The sequence below is a fragment of the Aptenodytes patagonicus genome, chromosome Z (genome assembly GCF_965638725.1).
Source record: "Aptenodytes patagonicus chromosome Z, bAptPat1.pri.cur, whole genome shotgun sequence".
In the NCBI taxonomy this organism is placed as follows: domain Eukaryota; kingdom Metazoa; phylum Chordata; class Aves; order Sphenisciformes; family Spheniscidae; genus Aptenodytes; species Aptenodytes patagonicus.
This window is the reverse complement of record NC_134982.1, coordinates 71,676,751-71,689,067: the sequence shown is the minus strand read 5'-3', so window position 1 is coordinate 71,689,067 and position 12,317 is coordinate 71,676,751. Positions and strand designations below refer to the sequence as shown.

At 38.3% G+C, this 12,317-nt stretch overlaps 1 protein-coding gene across 1 annotated transcript in view; it reads left to right on the top strand.

Moving 5' to 3' along the window:
* Positions 1 to 12,317, top strand: part of LVRN (laeverin) — a 40,797-nt gene that overhangs the window by 24,642 nt on the left and 3,838 nt on the right. Inside the window, 6 exon segments of the mRNA XM_076363011.1 lie at positions 1,975 to 2,114; positions 3,641 to 3,696; positions 5,024 to 5,177; positions 6,032 to 6,126; positions 6,749 to 6,856; positions 10,672 to 10,842. Coding sequence (XP_076219126.1) covers positions 1,975 to 2,114; positions 3,641 to 3,696; positions 5,024 to 5,177; positions 6,032 to 6,126; positions 6,749 to 6,856; positions 10,672 to 10,842 — 724 coding nt within the window.

The window sequence follows — 12,317 nt, the reverse complement described above, 5'->3', positions numbered from 1 at the left end:
AGAAACCAGTGATTGCTAAGGTGAAAAACTAGAAAATTTGCAGAAAAGAATTGTTAGGCAGCAGTTGCTTAGAAGGACTGGTGTCATGTGCTAATTTTTTATTACTGAAGTGATAACCGTTCCATTTCCTCACCCATCATGTGACTTAAGAGCTACAGAAGTTATAAAGAAACCCATCACGTTGCATTTGCCTGAAGGAACTACGATAAAGTAGAAATTCAGGATTAAAACACATTCCACTTGTATTTGAAAGCCATGTATCAAACTTACCAGACACTATGTAGTGAAGAAACTTGCATTCATGTTTTAAGATTAAAAAAAAATAATTCCTTTTTGAATTTTTCATGCATGAATAAACCAAATCGTTTCTTACGAAGGTGGAAATGTTAGGGGTAATTTTAAATTCAGTTACCATTTTGTTCCTGTGAGGTTGAAATGGCTTCTGGTGGAGAACTGTTAATGTAGTCATTCAGAGGTATTAATGAGAATGGATTTGGTAAATGAAAATGAGGGATTTGGTACAAAGCACAGTTTTAACTTGAATTTTGGAATAGTTGATGCAGTGGCATAGCAATACATAACGAGGAAACATCTCAAAAGCAATTTCGTGTATGTGTATTTTTGCTGCAAAGAGCTCTGCAGGAGCTAATTTATCTTACTTCTGAACAGGTTAAATTAAACTCCAAGCTACAAGCTGGGCTGCTACCAGTAGCCAAGCATGTTCATTCAGCACTGCACTGTACGGTGTTAAAAGCCTGTCCTGTTGGTTTAGGGCTCCTCAGGCAATGTCTACATGCTTAGCCTCTGCCCATACAATTGTGTTGGTCACTGTCCCTGAGTGATACATGTCTGTGCAGCAAAAAAAAGACACACTAGGAAAAGGGTGCTGTTATGGTAGGACGTTTCACTCAGCCTGGGGAGTGGAGGAGCATAGTTTTGTTATTTTAGCTGGATCTAAAGTGCTCTTGATGATGAGCAAACAGAGGATTGAGCCAATATGCCATCATAGGGGAGGTACTGCTAGTGCCATATTCTAGCCACACATGCTGTTTTTAAATGGTTAAGCCAGTATCTGTCATGTGCCACTTTTTCCTCTCATCTAACTTGTGAAGATGACTGAGGATGAACCCTGTAGTACTTGCTCTGTCAAAACACTTTGAAGTCTCAGTCTTCTGTTCAGAGTGGAGCAGTGCTGGCTCTAGACTACTCACCAATATTGATTTATTGTCTTAAAAGAGTTTACCGCCTTCTTAAATCAGAATGATCAAAGCCAGTTAAAGCAGGATTTGAATCCTCTTCTGATGAGGCAGCTCAGAGCCTTCAAGGCTTCACTGGCTCCTTCAGATGTACTGCAGGCTATCAGGAGCAAGTAATCAGACAAGCACACATAAAGTAGGTAGTAGTGAGATGAAATGGGACTGCAGAAGGAGGCCGTTAGTGGGTGATGTAACTCGAAAGGACTACGGGATGTTTATTTAAAATAAAATTTTTCATTATTTGTTTCTTGCATAAACTTACCTGTTTTGCTTTCCTTGACCTGTGAATACTGGTAGGCGATCAGTTCTTCTGTAAGGTGTGTTTTGGAGCAGCACTGGGAGCAGCAGGCATGCTGGGAGTGCATGCCCTGCAGCAGGTGTGTGAGGGTATTGCTCCTCATCCAGACTGTTTATTCTTGGGTAACCTTTCTGAACTCTCCCAGCTGCCTATGAGCTAAAGGGTAGGAGCAAAGTGGGTCTTCAGCCTCCCCTTTGCCATCTCAAGGTGCTCAGTACCTGAGGGGTCAGTTGCTCGTTGAAGTTCTGCTGTGCAGAGCAGAGATCACAAATGCACCGAGCTTTTGGGGGATTTTCTTTGAGTCCTACCTCAAATTTGTGTCTCAGATCTCAGAGGGGCACCAAGCCCAGTGTTTATAAATGCAAGAAAATTTAGCAGTGCACAGGAAATAAAATGATACATTTTAATGTCACTTTACAGAAGTGTTTCCTGAAATGCAAGTATCGGAGTCAGAATATGACTGGATCCTGCTAAATGTAAATTTAAGTGGATACTACAGAGTGAACTATGATCGATTAAACTTAAAAAGATTAGCACGCTTGCTTGAAAATGATCCAAAGGTAAGATCGTATTTGTTTTCTCAAGCCTATAAACAGATTCTTTCCATGTATTTCTTCTTGCAGTTCTTACCAGTAATCACATTGATGAAAACCTGGAATAAGGAGAAGCTCATGTATCACATAAGAAGAAATGATCCACTGTTACACCACTAAAGTCACTGGCAGCCTTCCATAGCGGAAGAGGAACAGGCCCAAATAGTTTCACACAAGCATGAAAAATAACTTTACATGAGATGGCATTCTCTCTTCAAAGTTGTCTTAACAGCTTGTTGTTCTTCCAATCTCTTAAATTTGGCTCAAAGAGTTACTGGTATGGATGTGTGACTGAGCTTTATCTGCTGTTAGGAAACTGTGGAGAAGGAAAGCTGGGAGAAAGCTTTTTATTTCCACATTTCCTCAAAGCACAATATTTCTGCCAGGGAAATTAAAAAAAAAAAAAAAAATCACCTGACTTGGGTTTTTTGGTTGGTTTTGTTTTTCTTTTTGGTGGAGATTTTTCTTAGAAGAGATGTTCCAATCAGTTCTATTTGGGCTCTTTCAGTCCTCTATAGGCACTAGAACTCAGGGTAGATTTCATCCTACCTCTGACTTGCCACAGCTTGGGCTGAAGGTGAAAGCAGTACAGAACAGCCCATACATGTGCCTGTATATGGGGTTGCATAGTATTTAAAGTTGCCTAACCCTAGAGTGAGCCAGAGGCTCCAATAATAATGTCGGCTCATTGGTTTTGGTAACAACAGTGAGAAAGTTTCAGCTTTCAGCATAATAGTAATCAGTGCAGTCGGACAACTTCTCCAGAAGGTCTGGACATGAGACCGATCAGAGCATGCAGTGTGGTTAAACCTTTCTACGGCACACTGGCTTCCTTTCTTCTAGGCTTTTTTCTTTCACAGCAAATCTAAGTCAGCAGGAAATGAGGTGTGTGCTGACTTGGGGCCGTTTTTTGGCACCGGTCAGTGGGAAGGTTCGCTTGAGCAGTGACGGAGCCGAAGGGGCATGGGAGCAGGGAGGAGACGAGGAGGGACCATCAGTCCTCGCGAGAGCAGGAGCTGTAAGCAGTGTTCACCCATGGCTCTGCCTCGGTCATTTAATTCGTGATAGTGCCAGACACTCTGCTGTGGACTAATCTGAGTATGTATTCTGAACTAAATCCTGAAAAGGAAAAAATGTACCAAAATGATATAACTAGGATATTTTTAGGAAATGTATCGTTTCCATATTTTAATTTTCATTACAGTATGCAAGTAAGAGGAGTCTTGAAATTCTGTGCTTAATGTACTGTAGCTGTATATTTTTATATATAAATATATTGTGTAGCTGTGTATTTATATATTTAGATAAACATCCCTAAAAGCACATACATAATTTCAGCTTAAAATGCAGGATCCATTTTATGATGTTTTGTAGTAGATTTTGGCTTAGAAAGTGTTAGGGACTTGTCTTATCCTTCTGAAACATAGTAAAGCTTTTTTAAACTCTTAATGACATGTTTAGATCTATTAACGGCACATGAATGCTTTCTGCAGGCTATTCCCGCTGTCAGCAGGTTCCAGCTGATAGACGATGTTTTTGCATTGACACAGTAAGTATGTTTTGAGTATGTCATAGAAAATGATTAAACTACATGATTGCATTCAACATTGCTACTTCTGCTTCGTTCATTCCTACCCATATGTGCCTCATAAGAACAACAGCTGTTTTGACAAAATGGGGAGTTAAGTATTTTATATATATATATATTATATCTATATATTATATATATCTTCTGTCAGTGCTCAGTGATTTCTTTCAAAATTTCTTTTAACTTTTGTTCCAACTCTTAGGAAATATTTAAGTAATGGCACTGTCATGAGTTTTTTAGGGGCTAACCTGTATTTGTTGTAACAGAAAAAAGATTCTGAATGAAAATGCTGAATTTTCCTTAATTTATTCTGGGCTATCTCAGCTGTGCTGTCCTGCATCACTCTTAATACCTCTTTCATTTCCCTTGCTGATGGATGACTCAGTTGTTCATGTCTGTGGTGCTAGAGAGGTCAGTAGTACTGTAGGGAGCTGAAGAAGCAATAAATATGTCTGTGCTTCAAACGTACCAGAGATCCCAAAAGCATCAGGCACCTATGATGTGGGAGCTCAGGGAGGAGGTGGCCAGAGCATACTGCCCCTCCTCAGAGCCTGTGGAGGTAGCTCTAAGAGGAGGAAATACAAATTCCCATTCCTCCTCTCATACAAATGTCCTTTCTCATAAGAGAGCTCAAACCTAGTATGTAATAAGGGATGTCACTGGGCAGTATACAACTGTGCTCCTATGTAAGCACACTAGAGATGTTTCTGTTCTGGAGGAGAGGGGCTTGAATTGGAATTTTACTGGGAAAGAATGAATTCCTTGCTAATTACACACTGAGGCACAGAAATGCTATGCTGAAGTTGTTAATTCCAAGAACAGTGTGCATGTGAATTAAATTGTTTGATTTTTACAATAATGTATATTCCACAAAAGAACCTGTAATGAAAATATGTTGTTTAGCAATAAAAATACAAATGTATTATAACTCAAAACAGCGCTCTTTTCCTTCATTTTGTTCTAGTGAGACTGATGCATGCTGTAAATGTGCCTATACTGTATCCTGCAGGCACAAGCAGAATACAGTCTGCATACTGCCATGCTTACTGCCATGATTGTTGTATTACTTTGATAGTGGAACTGGGCTCTGTAATAAATGTTTTGAGAGTTCAGCTCTTAAAGGCACCATTGTTTTATATTTATTTTATTTTTCCAACATCTTTTCTAGGTCACTCTCCATGCAGTATCCTGATGTTTTATTGTCAGTTTCATAAATAAACAGAAATTCATGGTAGGTAATTAATGTGAATAGGTATGCTCAAGTATGAGGTTTTTTATCTTCAAATAGGTTTGGATACATTCAGATTGAAACAGCGCTTGAACTAACAAAGTACCTTGCCAGAGAAGATGAACTTTTCATATGGAATGTGGTATTGTTAAACCTAGTACCCGAGAATTTGGAAAGTACTCTGAAGAACTATGAAGTATATCCACTTTTAAAGGTATCACCTTTTTTGTTAGTTAGCAAAGATACTAGACCATTTAAATAAATCAAACTAAAATGAATGTAATGATGACTACGATGGGTCATAGTTCTTATCATTCCCTTTGCATGATTTTGTCAACTTTTTTTTTAAATAGGAGGAGGTACTTATTTGTATATATTAGTCAATGATAAACATCATTGAATTGTGAGCAATTCTTATTGTAAAGCAGAAATCTATTCACATTCTTCATATTACGCTTGATCCTAGGTTCTTGTAAAACTGAGGATCTGGAAAATACAGCTATCAGTCAGTAGTAAATAGTAGTAAGTAATGAGAGTAACACTGCTATTTATAAAGGGGATATACAATGTATGTGCTCTTCCATTTCATCTGCATGGAGAGAAAGAAGGAATTTGGTTTGGATACCAAATGAGAAGATTCTCTCCCATATTTGAGCTACCTGAGATAATATTGTCTTATTTATTTCCTTGACTTCTATTTGAAGAAGATTTCACTTTTGTTTAAAGTGCAATCCCACAATAGTAGTTCTCTTAAGTTCTAAAAGTAAAGGTATGTTTAAAATATGTGAGAAGAACTTATTTTTCTGTCTTTTTCTCTGAGAATGAGCATTTGCTTTCTTTCATAATGAGTTCAAAGGTTCTAGTGATGTGGAATGGTAACTTCCCAGCTTGAATGGATGTACAGGTGTATTGAATCTTAGACCCAATTTATATGCTTTATTTTCATGTGCTGTGTTGTCAAGAAATTAATAGTGGTAAATTTTTAGGATATATCTGAGTAAGTAAAGAAAAATACAGTAAAATAAAAACTTGCATCAAAATTAATTTTTCTTTCCCTTCTTTTAAAAGAAATACCTTTTAAAGAGAATGTTGCCAATATACCATTATTATGCAGGTTTTATTCGTCAAAATGTTGATGCTTTGGAAGATGACTATTTTGCTCAGTAAGTATTCTCCTTTAGTTTGAATGTAACTGAATTGTTATTTTTACTGTCCTATAAGTGTGTATTATTTATGATAACACCTCCAATGAAACTGCAGAACCAGGATTGTTTGGGATATTTTCAGTCTATTTAGTGAGCATAAAAGATGATAGTTTAATGATCTGAGTGGTAGCTTTTGTTTATGGGAGAACAGGCTCAACAGGCTGCTGCTAATTGGGGAAAACCTGACAGCAATGAACTTCAGATGTGATTTATGGATCAATCACTAGAACTTTAAAATAGTTCATTTTGCAAGGCTACTGAAGCCACAGTCTTGAATGTCAGAATGATTTGGACTAGATACAACTAGTCTCTTAAAAATACCAAAAGTAGTATAAAACAAACAAAAAACTAAGAAAAATTACAGTACATTGGTAGCCTCACTAATGTCCATGAATATTGATGTCAGGAACTTGTTATTGGTAGTTTAATTTTCTATTTTTATTAAACCTCACTGTTTCTAGTAGAGGTTCTCCTGGGTTAATGGCATCATGTGCTGAAACTGTGCTGGTCGAGCACAGTTCAAGTACTCCAAATGTGGAATACATATCTTTTATTCTCGCTATTTTGGCTTCCCTTCAAGAGTGTATTTGGAAAAACTTTTTGCAACAGCGTGCTGGCTGGGCCTCCAAGACTGTTTGAACCTGTCATCTGAACTCTATGCTAAGTGGATGGACAACCCTGAGTACAAGTAAGAATGATAATGTGCTGTTAGAGGTGTGCATGTGTAATTGAGGTGGAAAGTTAAAGGGCTCTTACATGGGGGAGGCAGAATGAGAAATGCTCCTGTACGCTGCTCTTCTTTCTTGACAGAATGACAGAATTTAAGCCTAACTGTGCCCACCCAGCTCCCTCCTCTTCCCCAAATCCCAGCTTTACAATGATTTAATAATTACTGCTTTTTACATAGACTTTACAGGCTGGAGGATGCAGATTTTTGCCATGAAGACCAAAATCTGTTTAGCCACATAACAGGTGAACCTCAGATTAGGGCTAATATCCCATGTTGTCCAGTCCCTTTGCTGCAGTACAGCCTTAGGCTTATCATGTATACCAACTCAGTTTCTAAACTTCTCTTAGGAATACTGAGTGAAATGATGTTTGTATGATACAGGCATCTGCCCATGGTGAGCCCATCAAATTGCCTTGCATGTTCTGTATTTACATGAAGAGGTGCTGTGAACAGCTGTCAGTTCTTATGCTGATATTGGAGCCTAGTGGTCAGGTTTCTGGTCTGTGAGGATGGGAGTCTGGGCTCTACCATGGTCAGACTTTCTGTATTCGAGTATTGCGTTGTTAAAGAAAATTTACCATGTATTGAAATTCTTGTTCTCTTTTCCTCCCTCTTTCTTTTCATTTTTTTCTATGCAATAGTCAAATAGTATTGGCACTGGTGAGTGAATATTTAAAGTTTATTACTATTATTTTTATTTATTGTAGTTATAATAAATATTTTGTTGTTACTTGTATCTCTGTTGATGTATGTAGTTGGTTAAGTAAGCTGAACTTGTACTTTTATGTTTGTGGCTTTTTAAATACCTTCATAGTGATCATCCTCATAAAAACCAAATTGTGCTTTGCAGTTAAACTGCAAAGTTTAAATAGCCTAAATACATTCTGTTATGTTCCAGAGAGAATATTCTTACTATCCCACACTAAAAGCAACAATGCTATGCTGAATTCTCAGGCTGTTTTCAAAATAGTCACTTATCTTCCTCTATTAACAATATTTGAAATATTTTTTTTTCCTGGTGGAATACTACGTACCTTATCTGAGTTGAAGAGCTGAAAAGTCTGTGAAATACATTAGCTGATCTGGTTTTGAATTAGATGGAGAAGATTAATTTCGCTGTTCTTCCTGGCACTGAGATAAGTTCAAAGGGACTTTACAGCCTCACACTTTACATGGCTATAAGTGTGGAAAAAAATGCAACTGTGAATTTTATTAAGTGAAAAAAATGATCATGCTTTAAGGAAGAAGAAACAGGAGGTAGGACACTTCCTACGTTTCAAATGACAGATCACAGTTCCTGTTCCATTAAAGAGGAGGCTTTTCATATGCTGGGTAGAAGAAGGAAAAGGGCACAATTAACTTTTGACTCATATTTCACAGACAGATCCCTTTAGATGCTCTTATGTTCTCCATTCTGCAAGTAAAATTCATAACAGCACACTATAGCTGTTCTGCCACAGGTGGAACCCAGTAGGATTCTCACAGCTCTGGAAGGGAGTAATGGTTTTCCCTTTCAGATAAGGTGGTCAACTTGCAGCTGAACGTTTCCAAACAGTTCCCGGCAGAACTTAACTGGACTTGATACAGTGCATTTTTATCTGTTCTGTGGAGATAACAAGCCAAGAGCTGTGATTCCCAGTTTCTCAGTTTTACTCTTTTTTGCTTCTAGGAGTGACATGGGGCTAGCTAAATTAATGTATTCTCTGTGGTGCTGTTACTGGCTTGTCTTCTTTTGAAAGAAGGAAATGAGTCTAGAGGGAGGGACAATGTTGCTGTACATTTTCGTTATTTACTAAAGGTAACCATATACTGCTGTTGCCCTCAAAAGTTAAGAAATCACTATGTCACTTCTGCGTTGGCTCCAGGAAAACAACGTAAAATAATCCACCCTTCTTCCCAGCAGCTTTTTGCGTCCTCCCCAAGATCCAGAAATGAGAGAATCCTGGCAAGCCAGTAATATCAAACCACACAACCACTCACAGAAAAAATATCAAGATTAATAGGCCCCGCCCCTCATCTAATAGAACCTCAAGCTCCGAAGTCCCTCTGGACCACAGTGTACTTCCTCTGTGAACTATACAACATAAACCACTTAAGCGACACTGTAGATGTTACCAGCCAGTAGACCATTGTCCCATAGTAGGCTGCCCGTACAGCCTGCCTTGAATGCTGAACATCAGAGCTGCAGCCAAATGATGCACAGAGCTTGTCTATTTACTCTTCACCCACGACAACTTTACACTCAGTAACCAACATTTTCTTGAAACTTGGAACAGCTGCTGTAGCAAAATAAATAGCTGTATTTTAGCCAAAGCAGCTTTACCCTGTTATCACCCTACCATGGCCTCTTTCTGCAACGTTATGAAATTATTATTAATCAAATTACTAGACCCTGTAACTCAAATTAGATCTGTCATAAAAGGATTCCTCGCAGGACTATTCTTTACCTTGACATAACCACTCAGTCTCAGTAAGCATCATTCTTGGTGGCAAATCCCTTACGTTCCAGCACATATCCAGGAAAATGAATCCAAACTATTTTTTGCAGTAAAAATAAAACATGCCCACACTTTCTGTTATTATGCCAGTGAAATCCCCCACCCACAACAGGACTATCAAAATCCCTGCATCTTGCATTTTCACTTCTTAACAAGTGATCTCTGTCATGCAAAACACCCAACGCTCTCCCTCATTCCCACTAGTGCTTCTTAGTTTCCAGAGTTTATAACTTACTTGTCTCTACCTTTTGCTTTGAAGATTGCTGTCATATAGCCTTCCTTCTGACTAATATTGTCTCTCTTTCTGCTGGTATCATCCCCATTTTCTCTAGGATGGTCTACTGAAACTCAGGAATTTTTCTCAAATTATATTTAAATTTGAATTTGCTACTTCCAGTTTTGGGCCTGAAGAATGGCTTTTGTGACCAGAAACTTCTGTTTTTCCAAGTCTATCTCCTGATCTAATGGAAGATAGTTTTTACAACTCTACTTACAATCTTGGACTTCTGTAACGCTAAGCAGATTAACAGTATGCCATTGGGAAGTTAAATGTTTCATTTGTAGCAATGGGACCCATTCTCCTACAGAGAATTAGTCCAAAAAACCATTAATTTAAACTGTTTTCAGATAGCCTGCATAGTAGAATACATTGCTATCACTGGAAAGTGTTGAAAATGTCTTGATGTCAGGGACACATCATTGCCACAGGAGAAGTGTTCTGTTCAGCGTTTGCACATGAAGTGGAGTATTACACTGATAATGTTTGCATTTAGTTTCTGTTATGAAATTTCATCGCCATGTTGAGGACTCTCCCCTGGGGTGGGAGTAATAGGAGGCTGCCTGTTGCATGAAGAAATGTCCCTTCTGTTTCCATTTGTGCTGCACATGGCTCTTCCTACTGGATGCATTCACTGAAGAAACTTTGAAAACGCTTGTCTGGGATGTTGCTTATATGCAGCAGTACACTCTTTAATGGTGTGATCCCTGTCCTGGGCTGTGATGTGGAAGAGTGGCATTGACACTGTATGTGCACAAAATAGCTTGGTCCAACTGTTCTAAAAAACATTTTTGGTTTGCCTTTAAACTGCATGCTTTTTAAATGTTTAAATCATTAATAAAGCACGAAATTTCCTAGCTTTATTTAGATTGCTGTTTTATATTTCCTTTCTTGTGCATCTTTTAACTGTAAATAAACATTTCTTTTCAGTAATGCGTTAACTGCTGGTTTTGATTTTACAACAATACAGTACCTTTTAATCATATTTTGCTTTGCAGAATTCCCTTTTTAATTAGAAGAACGGTCTGTTGCTATGGTGTTGCAGTGGGAAGTGATAAAGAATGGAATTTTGCATGGGAAATGTATAACCATACCGACTCCACAAAGGAGGATAAAGACATCTTGCTCTCTGCCATGAGCTGTGCCAAAGAGTCATGGTTACTTTACAGGTGACCTTGATGAAAGTATATCATTGTGTATATAGAAGTAAATCATAAGAACACAAATACTGTACTGTGCAAACCTGATGGAGGTTTGCCTGCCCCAAAAGCATGTGTCTTGTAGACCACTGGAAGAGTCTTAAGAGTTTTCTTACAGAAAAAGTATGATAAACAGGGCAAACAAATGATCCTTCTGCTGGTATAGCATCCCAGATGTTGGTAATCACTGAGAAAGGGATTTCCTGAGCTGGTAACTAGTGTGTCCTGTCTAACACTGGACCTGTCTTCTGTCAATATATCTAGTGACTTTTTTGAACTAAAATTAAACCTTCAGGCTTTATAGCAGACTATGGGAATACATCCCATAATATAATTGCATGTTGTGTGAAAACATACGTCCATTTGGTTTGTTTCAAACCTATTTTTTATTGTTTTTTTTAACTTGGAACCCATTGGCTGCCCTTACTCTCTGCACTGTAAGAAACACTAATTATCATAATTTGCTTTGACATTTTTCCCTAGCATTTATGATTTTATATAATTTTCCCATACTCCTTCTCTCCTGCTTATTTTGTTTCCAAACTAAAGTGTCATAGTCTGTTTAGCCTCTGTGTGGAAGCAAAATCACCCAGGTTAAGGGCAAAAATAAAAATAGACTTACTAGCAAGCTGTTCACCATTTGAAGTGCAGACTCACACTGAAAAGTAATTTTTTTAAATTTCCAGCTTCATAGAATCATAGAATCATAGAATATCCTGAGTTGGAAGGGATCCACAAAAATCATCAAGTCAGACTCCTGACTCCATGTAGGGCAACCTAAAAGTTAAGCCATATATCTAGGAGTGTTGTCCAAACACTTCCTGAACACATTTTGGAATACTGTATTATCTTTCACTGGCATCCATATAAAATCTTTTCACTTTATCAGTAAAAAGATGTTGAAGCTGAATTCTCTAATCTGTCATGTCCACATTACCTAATGGATTCGTCCAGACAGAAATTTGCCAGTGATGGCCTAAAGACTGATCATCCAAGAATTGGCATAAACTCAATGGGTCTAAAGCTCTGAAAGTAGCAGAGATGTTTCTCTTGCCAGCCACCTGCTCTTGTGATGGCAGTCATTTGAGAAGACAGAACAAATATGCCTGAGAAGAAGGCAAGATGGGTTGTGAAGAGATGTCCAGTCAGCTATGCTGATTTTCCACCTGACCTATGGTCCTTTATTGACTTTGTCATTGGCACAGGCTAGCACTGGTCCCTGACAAGCTCAGGGAATTGTGGTGACCTCCTTCCTCCCTGTGCCTCAGTAGCTGATAAGCCAATCTATTTTTCTAAATGCCACCCTGAAAGTCTTTTGGTGTGAGGAATGTTAAGCTGGGCTTTTCCTGGCCCTCAGTATATTTTGTCCATTCTGTTAAGCATGGTGGTGGCATGCAAATGGGAGAAACCCAGCTCATCTACTCTACCCATAAAGCAGCTGCCTG